The sequence below is a fragment of the Myotis nattereri genome (assembly GCF_964212035.1).
Source record: "Myotis nattereri genome assembly, chromosome: 8".
Taxonomy (NCBI): Eukaryota; Metazoa; Chordata; class Mammalia; order Chiroptera; family Vespertilionidae; genus Myotis; species Myotis nattereri.
Genome location: NC_138083.1, coordinates 65,333,510 through 65,360,716, shown reverse-complemented (window position 1 = coordinate 65,360,716; position 27,207 = coordinate 65,333,510). Strand labels below are relative to the sequence as shown.

Below are 27,207 nucleotides of genomic sequence, written 5' to 3'. Positions count from 1 at the left end.
CTGGCAGCCCGGGTGGGGCTGGAGGCGGGGGGCGGGGCCGGAGGCGGGGGGCGGGGCCAGAGCGGGCGCGTGACGCGCGGCGCCGGCCAATGGGGCGCGCGCCCGAGGCCGAGCCTCCTGCGAGCCTTCGCTGCGCCCGCGGCGTCACGTGAGCCGCGGGGAGTGAGCGCCCAGCGAGCCCCGGCGGCCGCAGCGACTCGCGGGCCGGCGGGCGAGTGAGCGAGAGCGGCTCGGCCCGCGGCCGCCGTGGGACCAGGAGGCAGCCCGCTGCCCTCAGCCCAGCCCGCTGGGCCTCAGGACCGCCGGGGCCTGGCCGCCGGCCGGGCGCGAACCAAATTCAGGTGGGAGAGGCGCGGCGAGGCCGGACGGCCGCGGGAACGCGGCCCGGGGCGCTCCGGGGGCTGGCGGGGACGCGGGGGCTGGGGTGGTCCTGGACCCCTTCGGAGCGAGTGGCCCGGCGCCCGCGCCTTTGTCCCAGGCTCCGCGAGAGCGTCCGAGGAAATGTCCGGGGAGCGGCAGCTCCTCCGCGCGGGCCGTGCGGGTCGGACCAGCCGGTGGGAGAGGGAACCCTGTTGCCGCGGGCACTTTCCCGGCCCCGGTCCGCACCGCCGCCTCGGCCCCGGGCCGCTCGCCTCTGCTCGCGCCAGGCCGGCCTGCCCTTCCATATGGCGGGCACCCGGCGGGGCCTGGCGAGCGGACCCGGGAGGCGGACGTACCGGCCCGCCCGGCCGGGAGGCGGGGGACGGAGGGCCTGGCTGGAGGGGTTACTGCCGGTCAGCGGCCGCGGCCTGCTCGGGAGGGTGCGCGGGCCGCGGGGAGGCGCTCGGCGGGCCGCACTCCGGACCTCCGCCGAGGGGCCGGCGGGCTCCCAGCCCTTCCTTTCCCACGCACGTTCACACACACACACACGCGCGCGCGGGCACGTCGCGGACACACTCCCGCATGCCACACCGGCCGCCGCTCCGCGCCCGCACACGCACGGTCACACGACACGCACCGCTCGCACGGCGCTCACTCCCACTCCCCCAGCCTCCTGGCTGTGGGACTGAACGTTAGCCGGCGATGGTGGCCGCGGACCTGCGGGGGCGGGGGCGGAGAGGAGGCCCTCCCCGCCCTCCCTGGCCGTCCGGTTCCCTCTTTGCTCCCCACCGTGGTTCCCTATGGAACCCCTCCTGACCCGTGCCGCTACCCCTTCTCCCCCCCCCCTCCGCCCCCCGCCCCACGCCCCACTCCCGGGCAAAGAGGGGCTTTCTCGCCCAATCCCAGCAATGGGGGGATGACAACATGACCGACTGTCTGAACCCCTCAGCCCATGACCCCCCTCTAAGGACGGGTGGCTTGTGGGGCTCTCCGGTCCCCCTACAGGTGCGAGGACGCCCGGGCGGGCTCGGGGACTTGTGGGCCTGCGGGCGGAGCGGGTAGCCCAGACTCTTATTTTGAAGGGCGGCCTCGTCCGCCACCCCCTTGATTTGCACGCTGACCCAATGGCAAGCCCTTGGCCGGCGCTGGGCTTGTTATCAATTACATGTTGTTCCTGCTGCCGCTGTGTCCCCGGGAGGATAAACAGCAGGCCTGGCGCGCCGAAGGGGGTAGGGGGGGCAGGGGGTGAGGGGCGGAGTCCGGTGGACTGCTGGGGCCGGTGCCCGGAACAGTGCGTCCCCTCCCCGCGTGAAGCCTGTGCCCCTGGCCGTGCCACGTGCTGCTGTGTTTTAGGGGCCTGAGCCGGCGCAGCCTGGCGTGCCCTTTTTCAGATGCCCTCTCCTCGGCAGTTCCAGAGCCCCTTCAAGGCTCCAAGTGCCTCGGCGGCCAGCCCAGGCCGCTCGGCCCTGCATTGCTGCACGGCTGCTTGACCCTGGGATTCTACCACCGGTCTCCTTCTACCCTCCTGGCCCGCCCCCTTCCTTCCCGGCTCCCTGTCAGCAGCAGCCTTTCAGGTACTCAGTCAGCAAAGCTTGCCAGGCCCTGTTTTACACTGGAATACAGAGGTGGACTGAATGAACAGGCAGAACAGCTTCTATTCTGGTGGGGAGGTGGACAGAAAATAAAGGACACAGACACATAACTAAGATCGTTTCTGGCCTTGGCAACTGCTAGGAAGACTATAACGTGGGATGATATACTAGAAAATGGTTAGGGGAGGCCCCTACCCGAGTGGCTTCTTAGCTGAGATTGAAATAAGTTACTCCTATTTGGGGTACTGGGGAAAGAGGGGTTCTCAGAGAGGGGGCAGCCAGAATAGTGGCCCGAGGGCCATGAAGTTGGTGGGCTTGGTGCACAGCTAGAGTGGAGCAGGTGGAGGTGAGAGATGGGCGAGTGCTGGGAGAGGCTGGGTCGCGTTTCCTTGGGAAACTATTGGAGGTTTCCTCCCACCCTATCCTACTGTACTTACTTATTTCTCTCTTTTTATATAATTTTATCTGTGACTATCTCAGTTTATATCTAGAAAAGGAAGGCCTCCTTGAATAAGAATCACAGTACCATCATCACACTTAAAAATATCAAGAGTAATTCCTTGATATTATGGAATGTTCAGTTGGTGGTTACAATTTAGAGGAGAGCTTAAGTGGGCAGGAACATGGTCTGATCTGCTTCCCACCAGTCGTGGCCTCTTCCCGGGTTCCAGGAAGGCTGGAGTCCCCCGTATTCCTTAACATCACAGCAGAGGGACAGAAAGACCATACGTTCCCCCATTTGGAGGCTAATCTTAATGGCTGGTACTGACCATCCCCTGTGGTGATGCCAGCCCTATAGTAAGTGCTCAGCATATGGTAGATAGCTCATTGGACTCTTAAAGCAAGAGAACTAGGCACTGTTGGCAGCATCCCCATCCAGTAGACCAAGACAGGCACAGAGACGTTGTGCCACCTGCCCAAGATCATCCGCTCAGCTGACATATTGCACAGGTAGGATCATAGCCCCCTGTTCAGAGGGTGGGGGGTGACAGGGGTTAGGGAGGTATAGGGCCAAGTGTGAGTTCTGCCCAGCCTTGTTGCCCTTTATATTATCTGGCATTTCTATTCCTTAAGGCACCTGATTTGGTGAAGAGTGTGTATTTTAAAATACCCAATTTTAAGTCCTTAGCTGAGTATTTTGACCAAAAACCAAATGTCCTGGTGAAACTTCCCAGAAGTACAGACTTGCCAAGGGCCTCCACCTTGCCTTGTTTCCTGGAGCTCTGAAGCTTCCCAGATCAGTTTGGAACCGAGGTCAAAGGTCCTGAGGTTATTGGGAGGTTATGAAACATGGGGAAACTGAGATCTGGGGAGAGCCAGGACTTGCCCAAGGTCACAGTTGGTGATGACCAGCCTTGGGAGCTCTCTGCCCAGGGCTGGGCCTTTTGACTGTTGGGCAGTGCTGGGTGACAGGCCAGTTGTGGTCCTGGAGACAGAGCATGGGGGTGGCTGCAGAGGTGATGTCAGGCAGCAGAGAATCTCTGGCTTTAGGTGCAGAATATCCCCAACCTCAATAAACATCCACTCATGATCACTGTGGGGACAAAGGTCCACAGAGGTGGCCCCATCACAGCCTGACACTGTTGACTCTCCTTGGACACCAGACCTAGCAAGGCCTTTAGAGGACACAGCTTTCCCCTCTCCTCTCTGTTGACACTCTCTGAGCTCCTCCTGGGCACCAGCTGCCACACTGGGAACTGGGGACACAGCGGACACCCTACAGCCCAGCCTGCTGTCATGGAGAGCATGGTCTAGTTGGGAGACAGGATTTGGCTGGGTCTTCCGAGGTTGTGAGTGCTCCATGGGTGCAGGCCAAGGGGGTCTTCTCTACAGGCCTACTAGGTGGTTGTGAAGTCACATGAGGTAAGATCTGGGTCCACCTCTGCTCCTGTGAGTTCTCCCAGTGGGCAGGGCCTTGTCCTCCCAGGGACAGAACCTCAGTAAAATGTCTGGTTTTTTTTCAGGCCTGTGCCTCCTCTCTCCTTTCACAGAGGAGGCAGCCAAGCTCAGAGGGGTTTGAGAGCTCTGGAGGGTGGTGAGCTGCCCGCTTCAGATGGGGAAACGGCCTGTGAGGGCAGGCACAATGAATGGGTCTTTAATTTTTTGCCACAAACCAGACTTGCCTAATTAAAATATAGACTGTCCAGTTAAATTTTAATTTCAGATATAGTAATTTTTTAATATAAGCAAGTCCCATCTAATATTTGGGACATACTTACATTACAAATTAAAAGTTGTTCATTTTTTAAACTTTGAAATTCAAATTTAACTGGGTAGCCTGTATTTTTATTTGCTCAATCTGGCAACCCTACCCAAGCCCCAACAACACAAGGGTCAAAGGGCAAATGGCCATTCTTCTTCCCCACTCTAGTGAGTCAACAGGAATGAAGCTGAGGTCAGATGTCCTCAGAAATGCAGCAACTCTGAATAACTGGACAAGGTTCCTGACCTTGGTTGGCTGTTCCAAGGTGCAGAGAGCCTCCTCACATACCTTTCTTGCTCACACACAGTCACAATCATTCACAGACATAGGTGTGTCCCTTTCCAGAATTATTTTTGAAAATCTGTTTGAAAGCAAAAGTGCCCCAGGTTGTGCAATGGGTTTGGGAGAGCACTCTTGCAAACAGGTGGTGCAATTTCAGAAAACATCTTGCAGAGAGTTATCCTGGTGTATGGATGGAGGCAGGATCCAGGCATTTGGCAATGGGACACTGTGGGCAGGTGGGGGGAGCAGGGGCGGGGGGGGGAGTGTAGGGGGGGCACAGGCACACGAGATGGCAGGTAAGTGTGCTGTCCTGATCGGCCCTCTGTTGTTCCTCTCCACAGCCAGCAGTGGCACGGCCAGGCCAGCATGGTGGACCACTTGCTTCCAGTGGACGAGAATTTCTCGTCACCGAAGTGCCGGGTTGGTTATCTGGGAGACAGGCTGGTAAGTGGGCAGGCATACCACATGCTGCCCTCGCCCCTCTCCGAAGACGACAGTGACGCCTCCAGCCTCTGCTCCTGCGCCAGCCCCGACTCGCAAGCCCTCTGCTCCTGCTACACCAGTGGCCCGGGCGCTGAGGGCCAGGACAACATCTTGGACTTCCTGCTCTCCCAGGCCACGCTGGGCAGTGGTGGCAGCGGCAGCATCGGGGCCAGCAGTGGTCCTGTGACCTGGGAGGCCTGGCGGAGGGCACCGGCACCTGTGAAGGGGGAGCATTTCTGCTTCCCGGAGTTTCCTGTTGGTGACCCCGATGATGTTCCAAGGCCCTTCCAGCCCACTCTGGAGGAGATTGAAGAGTTTCTGGAGGAGAACATGGAGCTGGGGCTCAAGGAGGCCCCAGAGAGCAACAACAAGGACGTGGAGGCCTGTAGTCAGCTCTCAGCTGGGCCACACAGGAGCCACCTCCATCCTGGGTCTGGTGGGAGAGAGCGCTGTGCTCCCCAGCCAGGTGGTGCCAATGCGGGTGACACTCAGGGCCCAGGTGGGGGGTCTGCACCCGATGGCCCCATCCCCTTGCTGCTGCAGATTCAACCTGTGCAGGTGAAGCAGGAATCAGGCACAGAGCCCTCCTCCCCTGGGCAGGCCCCAGAGAGTGTCAAGGTAGCCCAGCTCCTGGTCAACATCCAGGGGCAGACCTTTGCACTCCTGCCCCAGGTGGTGCCCTCCTCGAACTTGAACGTGCCCTCCAAGTTCGTGCGCATTGCCCCTGTGCCCATTGCTGCCAAGCCTATTGGGTCAGGACCCCTGGGGCCTGGCCCCACCGGCCTCCTCATGGGCCAGAAGTTCCCCAAGAACCCGGCGGCAGAACTCATCAAAATGCACAAATGTACTTTCCCCGGATGCAGCAAGATGTACACCAAAAGCAGCCACCTCAAAGCCCACCTACGACGGCACACAGGCGAGAAGCCCTTTGCCTGCACCTGGCCGGGCTGTGGCTGGAGGTCAGTATGAGGGGTGACAGGCTGGGTGGTGAGTGCTGCCCCCTTCTCTGTTCTTTTGGGTGTGCCGCCAAGGCTGAATTCTTCTACATTAGTTAAGACTGATTAGGAAGGGGAGAGGGGTGGACAGGGGGCAGTGCCAGAGCTAGCAACAGCTGCTCAGAGGTTTGCTTGTCCCTCCTAATCACTAAAACCAGAAAAAAATTGGTCTCCTGGTAAGGCTTGCTGGGGCTTGTGCTGAGAGTGAGGGGGCTGAGCCAGGGCAGAAGGGCTCTCATAGCATAACAGGGACGGTTGAGAATGATGGGGCCTGGGCTGTGTGCCAGATGGGGCTTTGACCAGGTGTGCACTGTTCCCTCTGCCTTGCAGCACCCCAAAGGGTAAGTACCCTTACTCCCATCTTACTGCTTACTGCAAACTGAGGCTCAGACTGGCTAAGTAACTTGCCCAAGGTCACACAGCTTTGTAAATGGGATTTGAACCCAAGTGGTCATATCAGAGCAGTCACATCCTGAAAATGCTGTTTCCCAACCAAAGGGACCAGTTTCCCTTACAAAAGTCCCTGGGCACATGGGTTGGGCCAGGCCCTTGCTCCCATGGGAGACCTAGAGGTGGTAGAGAAGCTACAAAAGCCAACCACAAGGTAGGACCTAGCTGGGTATGCTGACCGAAAGGTGGAAGCCTCTACTTTTGTGTAGCATGGCGGGGAAACCAATTCTCAAAGGACAGGGCTCTTTTCAGGGTTACCCAGCCCTCAGGCAGCATAGCTCGATGGGACCCCAGTGGATCTCCCTTCCCTGGGCCCCAGGTGCTGGGCCCACCTTCTTTGGGAGAGCATGTCCACCTTTTCCTGAAAAGCAGGCAGCCAGCCAGGAGCTCAGCCAGGAGCTCAGATGCTTAGGGGTGCCACAGCTGGGCTTCCCTCAGTTTAGGATGCCCACGCTGCTGGAATCTCTGGCCTGCCTGGGAGGGTGGCTTGTTCTATTGGCACATTCCTGGGCTTTTCTGATGTGGCTGTTGCTACATGTGTGAGTGTGTGCGAGAGCGATGTGGCATGTCCCATCTGCGTGCAGAACTGGATCTTGCAAGTGGCTGTGTAACTGTGTGCATGTGTGTATGCATCTTGCTTTTTTCATGTGTGCCTCTGCTGCATGACCATGCGTGTACCTAGTCTATGAGTGTGCATCCATGTTGGTATGGCTCACAGGGAGCAGTTTGCAGCTTTTGTTTTTTGACCAGACTTTTGTCTGAGAACTCCTGAGAGTTGGTCTCAGGGTGGGAGATGCCACTCCTGGGGTCCTGGCTGGCCCAGGACAGGAGCTGTGACTGGAATGGTTGATGTGATGCTGGCAGCCCCTTGCCATGGGAGTGCAGAGGTGACCAAGGAGGGGACTTGTCCCAAAAAGCACCTTGGGTTATGGAGGCCCTTCCTGAGTGCAGGCTCCCTCCACCCCAAGGCCCGAAGGTGCCAATCAGCAGACCCGCAGGGCTTCTTTCTGTAAGAGCCTGTGCTCCAGCCCCACGTGCTGGGTGTCAGTGCTGGTGCTGCATGCCTTTGAGCCTCGTGCCGCACTCTGCCAGGTAGGCCCTGGGGTAACAGGCGCGCTTGCAGAGCAGCTGGTGAGGCCTGATGTGGTGGCATGTGTGTAATGTTGGGTGGTTAGAGCTTGGGTCAGGGAGGAGACCATAGACATAGGGCTTTAGAGGCAGGTATTCCACTGCAGAGGGAAAGGTATTGAGATGCCTGGTGGCCTGGTTTAAAGCCTCCAACTCGCTGTGTGCCCTCACAGTGGTCCCCCTTCCCAAGCCTGCTTACTGCCTCTCCTTACCAGGGCCAGGGGTGCTCAGCAGCACCCCTTTCTCATCGGAGGTATTGTCACTCTTAATCCAAGATCAGAGTCTGAGAAGAGAAGGTTCTCTGCTTGACCTTCATGTGGACTTATAGAGACTCCTCTTGGATGCATTCTCTTCTTGGTGGGGTGCAGGGCTGGAGAGAGGTTGGGCATTTGGCTTGGCAGAGCACCAGTCTGACTTTTATGAGGGGCTCATCTTTCTGGGCGCTGTCCTCTGTTGAATGCTGGCAAGTGGCCCTTCCATTTGGGATAGGACTGGGTGGGACCATAGAGAGGAAAGGTATGGTCCTTGGTCAAGGCTGCCCAATTGGTCCACTCCCACAGGAGGAGAGGACCTGTCTTCTAGGCTGTCTCAGAAAGCAGACAGGAACTGCAGCCAAAAGTGCATCTTAGGGAGGCAGATCTCACCCCTGACACAGTGGCATTATGAGGTAGTGAGTTCCCTATGGCAGGAGGTATACAAACAAGAGTGGGATTTATGGAGGGAATTCAACTCTGCCACTGTTTAAGCCTTGGCATTGTTCCTCTTGCTTAGGATTCACTCGACAGGGAAAGGCATAGTGGGTATGTGGCATGATGAGGGTATGGATGGGTACGTGGGTACGTGGAGTCGATCCTGGAGCCATCCCTGCCTCCAGCCACTCCTAGGGCTTCAAAGGGCATCCCTAGCTTCTCCCAAGCTCTTCTAGAGTAGGGTCTTGGTGGGGGTCACACATGGCAGAGGCCCTGGGAGCCTGGCACGCTGCCTCTCAGGAGGGCTGTTTCTCTGAGAATTTGAGAGTCGAGTTGGCCTTCAGGGATCCTGACACCCTGGGGATGTGTACAAGACATGCATGTCCCTTAAATGTGGCCATAGCCTTCATCTGAGTGTCAGAGGTGAAGAGAGCCCTTGTAGCAGTTGGACAGGAGGACAGACCCAGCTTTGTGGCAGCTTGGTCTGGACAGGGCAGGAGAAGTAATGATGATGATGATAAGGTATCATGTTTATTGAGCAGTTACACTCTGCTAGGTACTATTCTAAGGTTCTCAGAGCTGGAATCCCCTCCATGAGTTATACTTGCTTGCATCCCTCCTGCCGTGGGGGACTCATTACCTCATGAGGCTATTCTGGCCTTTATGTGTACTTTGATTCACTTATGCACCATCCAAACTTCTCGTTCTGGCCCACAGGCCCACATAATCTGTTTGCCGACCTCACCTTTGTAGGCCACGCTGCCACTTGGACCTCAGCCCTCTCTGTGCCCTCTGTTTCCAACGCTTCTTCCCCTGTGGCAACTGTAGATGGTCTTATAATGGTCTCCGCTTTGTTTTGCACAGGTCACAGGCAGTAACTCACTGAGTCCTTACAATAGCCTTGGAACATTTAGACATCAATATGCATTTTACAGAGGGGGAAATGGAGGCCCAGAAAGCCTGCAGGGACAGAGCTAGTGAGTATAGGTCTGGGTGCACCCCCAGGCAGTGCCTCAGCCCCACCCTGACCTGCAAGCAGTATGGCAGGCATGCCACTCCCACCTGGAGACACCTGCAGTCATGGGCTGGCTTTCCCCTCATCTTTCTCTGCACCTGGGATTATAATGGTTGGGTGTCCTCTCTCCCCCACAAGGCCATCAGCTTTTTCAGGTGGTACACCATGGGTGAGGGAAAGGAGGTAGCAACAGCAGCAATGATAACATTGCATTCAGCACTGCTCTGAATGCACCAAACGCAGTAACTCATGTAATGTTCCAACAAGTCTGTGAGGTATGCCTCAGTATGTTGTCCCATTTTATAGAGAAGGAAATGAGGCACAGAGCATGTTAGTAAGTTCTCCATGGTCCCACAACTGGTAAGTGGCAGAGCCAGGAGTTCACCCTGGGCTGCTGCCCTCAACCCCTTACCCCCAGACTGAGGACCTCTCTCCAGCCCCCTCTGCAAGCCTCTAGTCCGGTGTGGCCTGCTAGAGTGTTGAGAGGACTTTCACCTGCAGCTGGTCTTTGGAGTGGCACCCCTACACTCTTGCTTGCCTCTCCACATGGGGAGCTCCCCACTCCCAAGGCTGCCTCTCTTCTTCTTGCTGGGCCTGGTGAGCAGATTCCTCTTCCTCCTACCAGGCCCGTTCTGGCCCTGGCACTGTGTCCTGTGCCCCACCCTGTGCACCTTTGTGTGATGAACAGTATCCCTCCCTGCACTCCTCTCCCCCATTGTCACGTGCCCAGGTTACCAACCCCCGCTTCCTTCTGCTTTTGGTCTTGAACCCAGTGTTCCCTGTCCCTTCCCCTCTTGTGACATGGTTCTGGCACCCTTGACAGGGTTAAAATCAGACTTTCCCTATTCCAAGCTAACCATCTGGGAAGTGGCTGCTTGCCTGCCTTCCTAGAAGTTTCCTTGCTTCACTCTCAGACACAGGCCTTCTTTGTTCCCTGCAGTGGAACGTCCTGTTCCAGAATGGCCAAGCAGTTCTGTCCAGAAAGAATCCCTTCCTGCTGCAGCTAATATGAATATTAATAACTTTCACCATCCCTGTGTGGCAGGTACTGTTGTCATCCCCAGAAGACACAGAGGCCCAGAGAAGGGGATTTGCAGGCCTGAGGCCACAGAGCCAAGAGGTGGCAGGGACAGGATTCAAGCCCAGTGGTCTGGCTCTTTTGGCCTGTGTCACTCCAACCCCATCCCTGCAGTCAGCTCGGCCTCCAAGTGTGGCTGGGCAGGTTGTGCACTGCACAACTCTGGGGGGTGCCATTCCCATTGGGATCTTTGAGACTTGACTATAATCATGGCTTTCTGGCTGATGGAAGGGGTGCCTTTGCACAAGGTGTTGTGTGTGCCAGTGGTGGTGCTGACATTATAAGCTGCTCAGGAAAGTCACCTGGACCTCTGTGCTTCCCTGTCCTGCACCCGGGTAACACAATTCACAGTAACCACCTACACACTCAAGGACCGTACCAGAGGCCAGGCCCTGTGCTAAGCTCCTTGCTGATAAGAGTTCACAATTGTTGGGTGATTGCACTGCTGTCAAGCACTGCTGTAAACACTTGTCGCCTTTTATAGTCCTCTGAAGCAGATCTATCACATACCTGGCTTCAGGTGGGGAAACAGCCTCAGAGAGCTTGCCAACTTGCCCAGGTTGTTGGTCAGTATGTGCCTACAAAGGCTGCCTCTCCCTCTGTGTGGCCCCCAGGTCTCTCCAGTGCTGCTCTTTGGGACAATGTGAGTAGGGTGTGAGGCAGGGATCTTCTGAGGGTTCAGTTCCCAGGGACAGTACCTCTCAAATCGCAGGACCCTATGGCAGTAGGGAGGGGGCTTGCAGATGAGAACAGCTTCTTCTCAGACCTGGCTTTCCCTTGGTGCCCCTATGATGGTAGGGACCCTGTGGCCTTGTGTCACTGCCTTTGGCCTCTGAGAAAAGTTCTGGAAGGTGGACAAGTATCCCAAGATTTTCATTAGATAAATGAAAAAACAGGCCCAGGATGGTTCTTAAGTTTGCTCAGGACCACATAGGGCTCCTAGTCGGGTGGGAACCTGAGCAGATCCTGCTGTTCCACTGCTGTAGGAACCCCCCTGCAAGCCTCTTGTTCTCTTTGAGCTCTTACAGTGTGACATTGTCAATCCCATGGGGCTGATCCTGGCTCCCTGGAAGGTGCAGGCACTCCCAGTGCCTGGTGTCTGGGAAGGCTCTAGCACTGTCGATGGCATTTTCTATAGCTTTCTGCTGCCCCCTGCCTTGGGCATGCCCGCCTGCTCAGAAGCTGTATGTCCAACTCCAGCTGGGGGCACATGGCCCTGGTCCAGGAGCTCAGGTCCAGGCTCTGACTGCCAGAGCCCATTGATGCTGCTTCCTCCCTGGCACAGGGCTCCAGTGGCACATACCTTCTAGCCAGGCTCTGTGGGTGTAGCCAGGTCCTCTGTGGCCACCAGGGTGGCAGGATATAGCAGGGAGCTGTTTCAAGACCTTTGCTTGGGCCTCGGCTGCTCTGTCTTACCTGTGACCCTGGATCAGGCCCTCATCACTCTGAGCCTCAGTTTCCTCATCTGAAAAATGGGCCAGTTGATCTTCCTTAATTCTGAAAACATGCTGAGAGTATTTCTCTGTATTCACCACAATTGGTGCTCTGGGATGGGGGTGGAAGAAACCTGGTTGTGCTCTAGGGGCAGGGCACCAGGGACAGCCAAGCCAAGCTGAGGTGCTTATCTTCCCTGCCTCTGGGCCCAGCTTCCCATCTGTGCTCAGGCCCTCCTGTTGCCCACCTGAGCATTCCCCAAGACTTGTCCTGCTGGGTCCTCCTGCTCCTTGGCAGGCTGTAGGATCAAGGCCTCTACCCACAGGTCACACCAGAGTGGGCCATCACCCCCTACCCATTGGCTGGGTTGGGGACAGCTTTCCAGGGGCACCACCTAATCTGCCTCTTGCTGTGTGGCCCCACGTCCAGGAACGGGGCTCCTGAGTGTGTGCATATATGTGTTCACATAGGTAGACATTGCATTGTGTGTGCGCATGTGCATACATGTGTGCACAGGTGTGGAGTGGGTGGCATGTATATATGTATGAGTGTGCTCACATGTGTGCAGTGTACCCATGCCCACAACATGCACATATGTGTGGCATGTGTGTATAGACATGGGTGTGCATGCGTGCACATGTGTATGTGTATGAGTATGTGGATTCGTGCATGCATGTGGGTGCATGGATGCACTAGGACTTGAGAGGACTGTTCCTATGACAGCCCCATCCTCCTGTGGATGCCTGCTCTGGGTGCCTGCTGTGTCCACACTTTCATGTAAATGTACTGACTGGGCACCTACCATGCACCAGGTAGATGTGTCTTTCCTCATGGAGCTGATGGTCTAGTGCTGTGGTCGGCAAACCGCGGCTCGCGAGCCACATGTGGCTCTTTGGCCCCTTGAGTGTGGCTCTTCCACAAAATACCACGTGCGGGTGCGCACGTACAGTGCGATTGAAACTTAGTAGCCCATGCGCAGAAGTCGGTATTTTGTGAAAGAGCCGGTATTTTGGTGAAAATTACGAGCCGGTATTTTCACCATCAATTTAGAAGCACTTGGGTAGCTGAAGTATCCTGAGCTGCCCAGCTGGTGGAGTCCTGGGGATCCACTGCTGGCCTGGGTGTATGTGTTTGGGGGGATGAGGGGGGGGTAGGGGCAGGGGGGGCCAGCCTGGCCTCGCTGATTGCTGTGTCCCTGTAGGTTCTCCCGTTCGGATGAACTGTCAAGGCACCGGCGTTCGCACTCAGGCGTGAAGCCCTACCAGTGCCCTGTGTGTGAGAAGAAGTTCGCGCGGAGTGACCACCTGTCCAAGCACATCAAGGTGCATCGCTTCCCCCGGAGCAGTCGCTCCGTTCGTGCTGCCAACTGACCCCCCCCACCTCCACCCACCCACACAACCATTACCGCTACCACCTGTTCACCCCATCCCACCAGCCCCATCAGATGGTCCAGATCACCCATATATTTTGTAGCAATAATTTATTTGCCTCCTTCAGAGAGATGTGACAATGTTGCCAACCCATCAGCCTGGGTTGATATGGGAAGAGGGGGGCTGGCCTGGGAGGCAGGAACCCAGAGCCCCCCCCCCCACCTGCTGCCTTTCCTGGGAAGACCCAACCCCTGACCCAGGAGGCCGGCCTTTGTGCCTTTGCACCTTCGTGCCTTCCTGCGCCGCTGACACAGGCCTCTGCTGCAGTGTCTGGGGGCCTGGCCCTTCTCCCACTGGGCTCCCTGCTTGGGCCAGGGCCAGCACTTTATTGCCCGGGAAGATGAAATGTGCAGTTTTGAAATGTCAGTTCCCACAGGGAGCCTCACTGGGGAAAAGGAAGTAGGCCAAAAGTCCTGGGCTGCACTGTGGTGTGCAGGTGGTTTTGTCCAAATGCTTTGCTCAGCCTGAATACCAGAAGGTATGGGCAAGGCTGTTAGGAGTGCAGGACCTGGCCTCCTGGTGGCTGCAGGATTGGGGTGAAAAGTCCCCCCTCTGGGGGCTGACAGTGCATGTGCTTCAGTTAAATGTGCAGGGCAGGCAGACAGCTGCAGGCTAGCCCCGGAGCATCTGTACCCAGTGTGGCTCATCCCCTCGTCCTGTTTCCCGACACCAGCCTCCAGAGTCACCTTTTGGGAGGAGAGGGGAACAGGCTGTGTAGCAAGTAGAAGAATCAGATAAAGCCCCCAATCCCAATTTAGAAATGCATTCCTCATTTTGTCTAGAAATTAATATCAAATGAACTAGCTTGTTTTGATAGGTTTATTTCACATCCTATGAATGTATGTAAATAAACTGTACATAGGTACATCTACATAAAATATCTTTTAATAACATCAGCATTTGTGTAAATTTGAAATTTTAAAAATCTATAAAGCTGGTGTATATATGTTACAATTATGTATATTTTCTTTGGTCCTTCATAAAAATATATTTACTTTGCCAATAAAAAGAAAAAAGAACTCAATAACTTAATGATATTAATATACTGTTTTCCTCTGCTCTGCCAGGAAATGGGGTAATCTGGGGGCTGAGTCTCAGGGGACCTTGAGGTTTATACCTGGAAGGATACAAAGTCATCTTTGGGGTTAAGCCCCTGGCCTAGCCATGCAGGGTTCCCACACAGCCCCACCTACAGGCTGGCTGTTAGGTTTCGCTTATTCCAATATCCCAGAAGGCCAGGTGTGCTCTCTCCTCTTCTCTACACAACCCCAAATCCAACCCTTATCCCAGCATCACTTATGGGAAGCCACTGCAGGCCAGGCCAGGCCCACGGGGGTCACTACTCCTCTGATTTACTGTTGGAGGTCCTTGCTCGGCACTTGACACTTTCTGTGCAGTCCATCAGGTATTTATTGTGCACCCACTGTATGTTTTGTGCAGATGTAGGGGGCAGATCATGCCCCCTCCTGAACTCCTGGAGGAAACGGCATATTCCCGCCTGCTTGTGTGGTAGTAAATGGATTAGGACTTCAGCCACCACCTTCACCCTCCCCAGCTGCTCAGAACTCTGGGGAGACAAAGCCTCCTGAACTCCCCAGATGCTTGAGGCTCTCTGAGCACTTGCACAGTTGGGATTTGGACCCATCCACACATCCTGGCAGGCTGGGAACAGGGCGGGACCAGAGGAAGGAGAAGCCATGAGCTAGCCAGGTGGGCAGGGAAGGTGGCCACAGTTCTATTGTGTGAATTAGTAGGTGAGGACCTTCCAGAGGTGATTGTCTACCCAGGAACCTGATATAAGTAAGGCCAGTGTTTCTCAGTGACAGCCTCAGAGACTGGCCCTGGTCCTGGGGAAAGGACTTGGCCTATGATATCTGTCCTTTGCCCCTGACCAAATATACCTTCTATGGCCAAACATGCTTGGGTAAGTGAGGCATTAGCATAGCCTTTCTTCATCCATAAACAAACAACATAGCCCAGATAAAAGGACACCAGAGGTCAGGACAGTCACTGTGGAGGAGCCTGTGAGCACATGTATCCATGGTGCTGGGCACTGACCCAGAACCCCACTCCGCTCATCTCTGTGGATGTCCCCACAGCTCGCTTACTCTGCGCCTGCAGCCTCCAGCTGACCCTGTGTCCAGGCCAAGGCCAGGATGGTTGTGTGTGGTGGGGTGGTCTAAGTCATTACCCTCAGTCTGGCTCCAGACTCCTCACCTGATGTGTATGTTTGCAGCCTTGTCATGCACCTTGGCAGCACAGCTGAGTGAACAGGGCATGGAGGGAAGGGCACTGCCTCTTGATCCCCACTCCCCCCACTTTGGATTTCTTAAACTATAGATTTGAGCTTCTTCCCCCTGCAGAATGGGGATGAAAGTCCTCAGGTGATACATGGTGGGGAGGGGTAAGAGAGAGCGTGTGACTTTGAATAGTGGTGAGGACCCTTTCCAGGCTGTGAGCCTGCCTTCAGGCCAGATGGAGAGCCTGGGGAGTCAGGGTCTCTGGTCTTCTACTGCAGCTAACACCATTGCAGCATGACCCATGAAAGCATTAGGAGTTCTGTTGAGGCACCTAGCTTGTCTCCTACCTCTGGGAGACTCCCATGCCACCACCTTTGTCACTGGAAGAAGAGTGTTTGTCTTAGCCTACGAGCCAAGAAGCAGATGGAGATGTGAGCCAATGTGCCCACAATTGTTTGTAATAGGGAGGAGTCTGGAAAGTTGCAGAGCTTTAACACCCTGGTACCCCACCTTGCACAATACCCTTCCCAAAGGCACACAGAGGGGGAAGTATCATTTATTGAGCAGTGAAGCAGGCAGAGTATGGGTTAGACTGCTATAACAAAGAAACTCCCCAACACTGTTGCTTACATAGGTAGTTTCTTTTTCTCTATTTAAATATTCTGAAAGTAAGCAGTCCAGGCTGATATGGCAGCTCCATTTTGGGGAGCTCCTCTCTCGTTGCTCTCCATGCCCTAGGGTGTTGGTCCAAGATGGCTCACCAGGGTACTGTGCCAGCCCAGGGAAAGCCATCAAGGGGCCATGTGTTCCCTCCCTCCCTGAAAGGTAGGGGCTGGGATTTGTCCACCCATGTCCCATTGGCCAAAACAATCACAGGTTCATCCGCTGCAAGAAAAGCTGGAAAATTTAGTCTTAATCTGGAGGTTATGGACACAGCTAAAATTTGGAAGTTCTATTAAAATAGAAAGAAAAGAAGAGTAGGTGTTGAGTTTTCACTACAAGCACACCCGCCATGTTGGTGTTGAGCCTGGTGCCATGCACACATTCTGTTCACCTCTCAGAACCTTGCAAATTGGCCTCTTCCCTGCAGCATGTAAGTCATGGTAGAGTGGGTGGTACCCCCTCCCCCACCCCCCCCACCCCCCGCCGCCCCATGGCTTTGTTCGCATTTTCAGAATGGGTGTCACTGGCAGGTATGGAACCAACTGTCAGGCTTGGAACATCAGGGTATCATGAGGGGAAACCCTGTGGGAATAGAGGAGCTCTGACACTTTGGTTGACAAGCCAAGGCTACAAATAACAGAATCCTCACCCATGGGGACAAAAGTAAACAAAACCAAACCCTTATAAAGTCACCAGTGTCTATTCTTCAGTAGGATCCAGAATCTCTACAAGGGTCAAGGGGATAGAAGCAGAAAGATCTGGGGTCAGGACTTCTAGGGAATTATAACTTTTCTTATGCTCCATTGGCTCTAAGTATCAAAGACCCAGCCAGCGGGTGTAGGGAGAAGCTGCTGGGAATGGGCATGTTAACTCGCACAGCTGTCAATGTGGTGAGGGTCTTGGAACATCACATAAGGGGGCCAAACACAGGGACAAGGTCAGCTCTCTTGGTGACAGACACCGAGTCTGAACTGCATTACCTGAAGTTAGGCTAAGGTGACTAATGCCGCTGGGCCTGCTAAAAGACTGCAGGTGGAGGCAAAGGGAGCATTCAGAAGACTCAGAAAATATATACCTCAGCGATCCACTGCAGGACCCAGAAAGGCATCTTTGGAAATTTCCCGTTATCTTCAACAGGTAAAAAATCCCTGGTGGCTCCTGGGAGGCCACAAAGGGGGCCCTGGCTGGAATAGAACAGAAACAAGATGAGGTACAGAGAGAGGTGGAAGGGATGAGGGAATATTGCAAGAGAACAAAAACTGCAACAGCAAAATTAAAATCTGCCTTGGAGACAGCAAAGAAGAGTAGGTAGGGCAGGCTTCCGACTGCTGCCATGGAGTTCCAACTCACATGGATCCCAGACCCAGCTGGGAAGGAAAGATGAAAGTGGGATAGATAGGTATGGAGGGCAAGAAAAATCAGTAGCTGGATACTGGGGTTCTGGAACAGATTCCAGAACAAATAGCATATGTATTAATACTGTAAATAGCATATACAACATACTAAAATGTAACATATAAAATGTGCTAATATGTAACATATACTAGTGTGTAACATATCTCTATATATAAAAGCCTATGCAACCATTTGACTGGCCGGTAGCTATGATGCACCCTGACTACCAGGGGACAGACGCTCAACGCACAGGCATGGAAACATGGAACAGACTGATGAATCTCAGAGGGAAGAGGGAAGGGGGCGGGCAGGAAGAATTTTGAACCAAAGATATATGCATACTAGAGGCCCAGTGCACAAATCTGGTGCATAAGTCCCTCGGCTTGGCCTGCAGGAATCAGGCCAAAACCAGCTCTCCGACATCGCCTGAGGGCTCTTGGATTGCGAGAGGGTGCAGGCCAGGCTGAGGGACCCCACTGGTGCATGAATCTGTGCAGTGGGCCTCTAGTACTAATATATAACATAACAAATATGTACAAATAGAATTATAATACAATTATACAATATGTAATTAAATCATATATAACTATATACACACTTGATGTAAGTGGAGGGCTGGGAAAATACCCTACCCATGGAGGCAGGAGGGCATAGTGGGTGGGTCTTGGAAGCAGAAACTGGAACTGAGCCCACTTGAGCCCTATTGGTTTCTCTGACTCTCAGGGTACTTATGTGAAACCAGTGTCACTACATTGATTCCCCAGGATGTGTGAAGAGGAAGTTAGCATATTTACATAGCAAATCCATTGCATGATGGACAAGTGGCCACAGTGATGAGGCAGAAAGAGAAATGCGGCACCCAAAGAAGGGCCTTCCACTAGAGAACTGCCTGAGATAAGGACATGGAAGCTCAGAGGCAGCTCTCACCTCCTGAGGTCAGGCCTTGGCTGGAAGGGACACCTGTGGGCCTTGCACAAAGGAGCCCCTCATGGAGTGAGGTCTGGACCCTGAGACCAAGTAAGCTTTCAACCTCCATTGGTCCTTTCCCATCTGCTCTAATTCTGGGAGTCCGGGAGATGTGAGGACACACCGGCATCGCCGTCCTCACCTGTCCCCAGCGTCTGGTTCTGTGAACTGGGCCTTGACTCTGAGCTGAATGAATGAGAGCAGTTTCCAGATGGAATGGTGCTGGCTCTAGTGAGGAGTGGGATCACCACAGCTCCCTTTAAAAGATTACATCAGAGAAGTCAGGCACCTGAAAGACAGATGAGTAGAATGAGAGTAGGGTTGTCAGAGCTGGAAATAGCTGACTACAAGAGTGAAAATACATTTAGCTAGACAGGAGTCTAAAGAATGGCGAATGGGTTTTAACATCCAAATGCAGATACCAAATACTGTTACAGAAAGAGAAGAAAGGTTTGCAATGTCCAAGTAACAATGTAATTAATACCAGTCTGGCTCCAAACACCAGGTTGTACGAACAGTTGTGGAAATGCTTGAAGTGCCTCTGGTAGGACCCTCCTCTTTCCCAGAGAAGTCCTTGCCCTTTAAAGGAGCAAATTAGACTAGTGGCATTTTGGACATCTGATTTTATGTATTTCCCCCTTCCCTGAGACGTCTCTGCCTTGAGCACAAAAGGAAGAAATGAGGCTTGATGTCTTATTTCTATGGGGTAATTGGCAACTGGTAACTGGTAAGTTGGTAACAGCTGTCCCCAGAGGGCTCAGCTGGAAAGAGGAATGAGGCAACCTGTCTGGTCCCACTGAAAAGTGGCAGTGGGTGCCCTTCTCCCACTGAAGCCCAGGACAAAAAGTGGGTGCTCCCACTGGCTTGGAGCTGCTGGCAGGACGAGTAAGTGGGCAGTTGCACCCTCCTCCCCAGAGGACACCCAGGACCCATGAGTACCCATGTAGAGGAGTTCTGGGTCTCACTGAATAGATGAAACTGTGGCCTCCCCTACGTGTCAGCTTGAGGGAGGACTCGAAGGTGGTGATGCAGTGATTGGTGGGAGCTCCTTTTCTCCCTTACTCTCAACCTTGCTAAAAGTCTGGGTGCACATCTGGAAATTCATGCCCTCTCCTGGTAGTGAAGATGCCCCTCACCAGCTCAGCAGGCTCTGTGTTCTCCCATAGCACCCCTTTCTCCCACTTGATGCCTTCAATACTGGTCCTGAGAGTCCAGCCACTCTGGCAAGAACCATCTGTGCCACCTTTACTAAAAGTTTGCAGGGTTACAATATTTTGCTTGGTGGCATATTTGATGTTTCAATCTCTATATAAAAAAGCCTAAGCAACCATTACGACCGAATGACCAGAATGACTGGAACGACCAATCAACCAGTTGCTATGGTGCACTGACCACCAGGGGCTAGATGCTTAACACAGGAACTGGTCCCTGATGGTCAGTGCACTCCCACAGACAACCTCCTGTAGCCCCTCCCCACAGCGGGCCAGCCAACCTCCCACGGCCCCTCCACCCAGCTAGCTGCCCCCGCCCCACAACTGGCTGTCCAACCCCCGCAGTCCCTCCCCCCTGCTGGCCAGCCCCCGGGTAGGCCTTGATCGCTGGCCAAGCCAAGGGACTCCATCCGTGCACAAATTCGTGCACCAGGCCTCTAGTTAAAATAATAACATAATTATATCTACTAAGTTATAATAATATAATTTATAATAGTTACATAATATAATCATACATATATACTATAAGTAAAGATTATAACTATACTTATTGGCCACCCTCTTTGCGAGGCACCCAGGGACTTTACCTTTGGCATCCATCCCTTCTGTCACCTTCTAAGTGTTTCCCTCTTCCTTCTGGAACTTCAAATTCCTGGCCTCTTTAAATACACAGGAGAATTAGAGTCAGATTTCCCGGTTCATATAACCTCTCCCTGCCTCAGTTTCCTTATCTTCACAGGATGATAATGGTTCCTTCCTCATAAGGTCAGTGTGTGGACTAAATGAGTGAACATGAGATGCACTGAGAACAGAGTCCGGCAGGGGGTAAAAGCTGTTACTATTGGTGGCATTTTTATTACTACCCATTGTTACCTGAGCACCCCCTCAGCATCCCCACCTCTTCACGCCAAGAGGCTGAATAAGACACTTCTTCTAAATGAACACAGCACTCTTCCAACAGTCGTCTTCTCAGGGCAGACGTTTTCCAGCACCTGCACATCTTGCCGGCAGACAGGCGAGCCCGCTCCCTCTTCAAAAGGATTGCAGCATCTCAGCGTTCATTCAGAGACCATTAAACACTTAGCAGACAGAACTCAAAGCTAGAGCAGGGGAGGGCAAGACACAGAGTTTATTCTTGCACTGTTTATTAATTATTGTATTATTTTCATATGAACAACTGTAAACCTACCTTTGCCCCGCCCTGTATGTTCAAGCCATTGTTGATGAAGTATCAGGTGATAAACAAGATAAACCCAGTTGGAAACTATAGAGGCTTTAAAAGGCTATGCATGATTCACAGGTTTTATTTGCATTCTTATTTGCATTATTTTCTAGGTAGGAAGCTAATCACTGGACTGTCCCACTTAATACCAGACACCTGGAAATTCTACCTGAGGCCAAATTCTCTTACACTGACACACTTCCCACACCCCCACAGGAGTCACAGGCCTTGCATCCCATAAAAAAAAACCTCAAAACGTATGCCCCAATCTTCAGGGCCTGAGGTCTGAGTGCAGGGGCCTGTCTTGGTGTGTGTGCGTGTGCGTGTGCGTGTGCGTGTGCGTGTGTGATTATACCCTTGGACACTGGGCATTTGAGCCTCACCTAAAACTGCCAAGTGGATACTCTGGGCACCCCATCAACATAGAATTAGCCACAATGATATAACTTATTTCTAAACAAATAAACTTTATTTCATGTATACAAAAAAAAAAAGAATAGACATGGATAAAGTTAGACATGGAGAGAAATGTATGAGCTAACAAGTCAAATATATCTGGAATGCATAGAACTGTTCTATAAATTAGTGAGTAAAAGATAAAAATTCCAATAGAAAAATGGACAATGAATATAGTAACTTTACAGAATAAGAAATGTGATTAGCAAATCAGTCCATTGAGAAGATGTTTGACCTTGTGTGTGTGTGTGTGTGTGTGTGTATGGATTCTATTTATGAAAATAAAAATGATAATGGATTCTATTTATGCTGGCTAGACTGAAAAAAATGTAAAAGATTGATTACATCCAAGGCGTAGAAATGGCTGCTTCAACATTGTTGATGGCAGCACAATTGTTTTTCAAAGGATAATTTGGAAGAATTTATCAAAATTTAAAATGTGCCTGCTCTTTGACCCAGCAAACCCACCATTAAAAATTTGTGTATAAAGGAATGTGTACAAGTTTGTTCTATTTAGCATTATTTATAAAATAAAAGCATAATATGCTAATTAGACTGGACGTCTTGTCCTTCCCAAGGAAGCCACAGCAGCGGGGGCCAAGGCAGAGGCAGCTGGGGCGGAAGGGGGAGCCGAGCCCCTTGCACGAATTTTGTGCATCGGGCTTCTAGTTATTTATAACAGCAAACGGTGGAAAACAACCTAAAAATTTACTAATGGGTAATTGGATAGATAAATTATGCTTCCCAGAAGCTAGCTTTTACTTGGTTGGCTGTCATAATTATAGAATATTTACACTTTATAGAAAAGTTATGTACCAGGTCTTAATTTTTCGACCTGATTAACGTGATGGGACAGGATGTAGGTGTTAATAGCCTTGATACTCATGCAGCCCATAGAAGCACAATGGGGATATGGGAGAGAGCACATGCCATACACCACTTCCCACTTCTAGTTCAATGGGTTCCAGCCCACTCTGCCGTTCCGAGAAAATGCCAGGCGGCTCCACCACAGGGCTTTGCACTGGCTGTTCCCTCCACCTGGAACGCTCTTCCCATAGCTCCCTCCACGCCTCCTTCAAGTCTGACTCCGATGTTACTGTGAAGGAAAGGACTCTAATTAATAGATTGTATCTACCTTCATTTCCTTGTCTTGACAAGTGCACCCTGCCTATGCAATGTGCTAACAGCAGGGGAAGCTGAGAGAAGGGCATTCCAGAACCCTCTGTACTATTTTTGCAACTTTTATAAATCTAAAGTTATTTCAAAATAAAATGTTTAAAAACAACAAAAAATTTTGCTTCTGCCAGTACTTCCTACCTCCTCCCCTTCCCGATCTTCCCATTTTTCTCCACAGCACGCACCCTCTCCTGTACCAAGTCCTTTGTTCAGTGTGGGATCTGTCCCCGCCTCCCTGGTTCGGCTGTGTTTTATGAGGACAGAATTTGCTATGAACCCAGATCCTGGAATAAATAGTATCATATCAATCTATAAATTCTAGTTTCTGTACACCATAATTTACTTACCAATTCTCCATTAATGAATTTTTAGATTGTTCCAAAATGTTTGCTGTCATAGATAATGCTATAAAATACAACAGACGAGCACACATATCTTTACACACGGCTTTTTAATGGTGCATTTGCTGGGAAAAGAGCAGGCACATTTTAAATTTTGATCAATTTTGCCAATTATCATCTAAAAAACAATTGTTCTGGGGATATAATTTACTCATTTATTTGGGTTATTACCTGCTCTTCCCCACTGGAACATAAACTCCTTGGGAATAGATAGGGGTTTTGCCTGTTTTATTCAGTGCTGTACACCCAGCTCCCAGAACACATATTTGTTGAGCAAATGACATGGGTAGGCAAGAGCTAGTGCTACAATTGGTGGTATAAGATATAGAGGTTTAAATATATTATTTAAGGCTATGAAGGTAGTGTGGTCAGTAGAATAATAACCCCCCCAAAGATCCCACATCTTAAATCCAGAACCTGAGATTATGTTCCCTCATGTGGCAAGAGGGATTCTGCAGATGTGATTAAGAATCTTAACTTTGTTTTTCAATTACAGTGGACGTTCAATGTTATATTAGTTTCAGGCATGTAGTAGAGTTTTTAGACATTTATATAACTTACAAAGCACCCCCCCCCACACACCATGCATAGTTATTATGATGCTATTGACTATATTCCTTGTGCTGTACATCCCTGTGATTATTTTGTAACTGCCAATTTGTATTTCTTGATCACTCCACCTTTTTTTACCCAGTCCTCCTACTCCCCTCCCCTCTGGCAACCATTAGTTTATTCTCTGCATCTACAAGTTTGTTTCTGTTTTGTTTGTTTGTTTATTTTGTTTTTTAAATTCCACATATATGTGAAACCATATGGTATTTGTTTTTCTCTGTCCGACCCATTTCATTTAGCATAAAACCCTCTAGTTCTATCCATGTTGCCACAAACAGTTAAGATTTCATTCCTTTTTATGGCCAAGTAATATTTCATTGTTTGTATGTACCACACATTCTTTATCCATTTGTCTTTTAATGGGAGCATTTAATTCATTGACATTTTATGAGTTGTTTTCAGACTGTGTTTGCAGTCCTTCTCTACTCCGCTCTCATGCCCTTGCTCTCTTCTCTTGTATGACTTTCCGTAGTGTTGTGTTTGGATTCCTTTCTCCTTATTTCTTGGGTAGCACTTGCAGATTGATTGTGGTTATGATGTGCTCCGTCCATACCAGTGGTTCTCAACCTTCCTAATGCCGCGACCCTTTAATACAGTTTCTCATGTTGTGGTGACCCCCAATTTCATTGTTACAAATTGAACATAATTAAAGCATAATGATTAATCACAAAAACAATATGTAATTACATATGTGTTTTCTGATGGTCTTAGGCGACCCCTGTGAAAGGGTTGTTCGACCCCCAAAGGAGTCGCGACCCACTGGTTGAGAACCGCTGGTCTATACCAAGCCATGTTCCTAGCAGTCTATTTTAAGTTGATGGTTGCTGATGTTCGAACACATTCTCTAAGCACTAACATTTTTTATCACTCTCTCCACGTTTATGTCATTATTTTTTACTTCTTTTGTGTGTATTTGTGTGTCCCTTAATTTACTGTTGTAATTACACATGATCTTCCTACTTTTGCTTTGTACTTATTTATGTGTTCATTGATACACTGCTTTTATTATGTGTTTACCTTTGTCAGTGAGAATTTTTTTCTTTGCAATATTTTCTTGTACATATTTTTTATTTTTAAAGAAGTTCCTTTAACATTTCCTTTTTAAGAAGGAAAGATTTTTAAAATTGATTTTTAGAGAGAGAGGAAGGGAGAGGAAGAGACAGAGAGAAACATTGATATGAGAGTGAAACATGGATCGGCTGTCTCCTGCATGCCCCCTATTTTGGATCCAGTCCCCAACCTGGGCATATGCCCTGACTAGGTAGGAATCAAACCAGCAGCCTTTTGGTGCATGGGGTGATGTCAAACCAACTGCACTGGCCAGGGCTCCTTAACATTTCTTGTAATACTAGTTTGGTAGTGATTAATTCCTTTAGCTTTTTCTTGTCTGGGAAGCTCTTTATCTCTCCTTCAATTTTGAATGATAGCCTTGCTATGTACAGTAGTCTTGATTGTAGGTCCTTACTTTTCATCACTTTGAATATTTCATGGGCGCTCTGAGCCTGAGGGCACCACAATGCCACAGTGAAGCTCACCAGATTGTATTCTATTCTCCCTGGGTGGTCAGTGAAGCTCTGTCGGGAGCCCTGGGCTGGACGTAGCTGTGCTGGGGAGTTCAGGTGAAGACACTTGTGTGATGTTTTTAATGATGGTGGCAGCTTTTCCAACCCGCAGGATAGGCTCTTGGTGATGTGGCCACTGCACCTCCCATCAAAGGGGGGTCCTTTTCCCCGCCCCCTGAATTAGGCTGCGGTGGGACTGACATTTGATTTCTGAACCTGGGCCTCAAGAAGCCTTGCAGCTTCTGTTCCCACGCTCTTGGGAGCCCAAGACCACCTTGAGAGGAAGCCTGGGCAGGCCCTACCAAGGTGAGAATCCTCGAGGGTGACTGTCAGCACCAGCCACCAAGCATGGGAGTGATGCTGCCTGACGCCAGGGGTCAGCAAGCTTATCTATAAAGAACAAGATAGTGAGTATTTTAAGCTTTGAGGGCCACGTGTGCTTCTGTCCAACCACGTGAAAGCAGCCATGGACAGTATGTAAACAAGCATGCCTGCTGAGCGACTTAACTGAGAGCACAGATGCAGAGAGGGAGGGGCCCTGCCAGCGAAGTCAGTCTATGAGAGCGCTGAAGACTTGATGCCTGGCAGGAGCTCTGACAAGTACTGAAATCAACACTCGATTCTGACACCAGATGCTACAAGAAGCAGGCTGGGAGGGGCTGCAGAACTGGGGACTGCCTGGTTGGCCACCTCCCCTTCTTCAGGAAGGGCTGGAACACAGCATGGGCATAAGACATGGATCCAACCAAAGGAGGAGGGGTCCACCCAACTATTTACTGTTGATAGGGAACTGGTTGGATCAGCTGCTGCCCCATTTTTGAACTGGCTGATAAGCAAGGCACTGGGGGCTGGGTCACCTTCCTGGCTTGTTCCAGACCCCTTAGTAAATAGGAATGGGGCTCAACAAACACTGAGCAGGTAACAGCTAGGGCTGGGAGGAGGCAGGGACTGCACTTAGCCTGTACATTCCTACCTTGTCCACTGCCCTTGGACCTGGCTGACCTTCCCATGGGCGGTGGAGGTCAGGAGAAGTGAAGGTCTGAGCTCTGGGGGAGAAAGGCATCCGAGGGTAGGGTTCTCCACCGGCGAGGGGAGCTTGGAGTGTGGCTGCAGAGGAGGGGTGGGAAATGCATGCTGTGCGAAGGTCAGGAGTGTGACCGGGGGCAGAAGGCCGCGCTGTGTCAGCTCAGTTCAGGTTCTTCCCCCAGTTGAGCTGGTGGGAGAGGACAGAGAGCTCAGGAAAGGATGGCCATGCTTTTACAAGGTGGAAGGTAGGCATGGGACTCTTGGGCTGGCAAAGCCCGGGAGCCTGGATGAAGGGCCTCCTGCCCTTCCCGGTGTCTAACTTGCACCTGCTGGGACAGGGTGGACCTCACTCATCCTCCTTAGTGGAAGGTTCTTGGCTTCGGAAGAGGGCAAGGAGGCGGGAGCTTGCTGAGGCTTCTCTCCCCCAGAGGCCCCTGGGCCTGGGCTTAAGCTTCTGGAATCTGGAAGGGGTTCCTCTCTGGTGTGGGTGAGATTCTGGAGCAACTACAAACATGCGTAGCAGGGATCCAGAACATACGGGCCAGCAGAGCTGTTGTGAGGCCCATGACACAGGGTGGCGCAGGGCCTGTTACTCTGTTACAGCAGCCAGAGCTGACGGAGACAGTCTGCCTCCTGCCTGCCTTCCACGGGTGTTGATCTTCAGGGCAGCACATGTCCCGCACATCGACTTCCATCTCCGAGTCCACTTCAGGGGAGATGACATTATGCCCGAGAGCAGAGAACCAGCCAGGAAGTGGCCCCGCCCAGCCAGGCTCTTCCTCTCCTCATCTGGGGGCCTCAACGTGGGGGCTGGGATGCTGGTTTTCTCCCGCTGTTAGCTGACCTGCTTGTCCTCAGGCCGGAGTCACAGAGCAGGAACAGAACCATCGAGGCCTGGGAGACATGGCCTGCCGGGCGGGGAGGCAGGCTGGGAACCTTGTCAAGTCCACTGGTGGGGTTGGCACTGGTGTCTGACGCTCAGGTGCCCCAGCTGGGAGAGTAAGTGGGTACAGCTGATGGATGAGAGACATGCTCACAGTGGGGGCGCTGGCCTGCAGGAGGTGGGACCCAGGCTGCAGGGATGGTCCTTCTCAGCTCCAGTTGACTGCTGCCCTGTTGCCAGAGCTTCAATTGTTAA

The 27,207-nt window shown here is 52.0% G+C and overlaps 1 protein-coding gene across 2 annotated transcripts; it reads left to right on the top strand.

The window, feature by feature from the left end:
• The first annotated feature begins 199 nt into the window (after positions 1 to 199).
• KLF15 (KLF transcription factor 15) lies at positions 200 to 14,172 on the top strand. Of its 2 annotated transcripts, none has more exons than XM_081096900.1 (3): positions 200 to 341; positions 4,779 to 5,879; positions 12,911 to 14,172. In XM_081096900.1, exons 2-3 carry the CDS (start codon positions 4,804 to 4,806, stop codon positions 13,077 to 13,079), a joined length of 1,245 nt encoding a protein of 414 aa, XP_080953026.1. In that variant the 5' UTR covers positions 200 to 341; positions 4,779 to 4,803; the 3' UTR covers positions 13,080 to 14,172. The 2 variants fall into 2 exon arrangements, with proteins under 2 accessions (XP_080953026.1, XP_080953025.1); XM_081096899.1 differs by lacking the exon at positions 200 to 341 and adding an exon at positions 1,988 to 2,903.
• Positions 14,173 to 27,207: the final 13,035 nt, after the last annotated feature.

Excerpts from the sequence above, each read along its gene's own strand:
- KLF15 (XM_081096900.1), top strand. The coding sequence starts at position 4,804 with ATGGTGGACCACTTGCTTCCAGTGGACGAGAATTTCTCGTCACCGAAG. Across the intron at positions 5,880-12,910 it reads TGGCCGGGCTGTGGCTGGAG|GTTCTCCCGTTCGGATGAAC; the intron begins GTCAGTATGAGG and ends GTGTCCCTGTAG.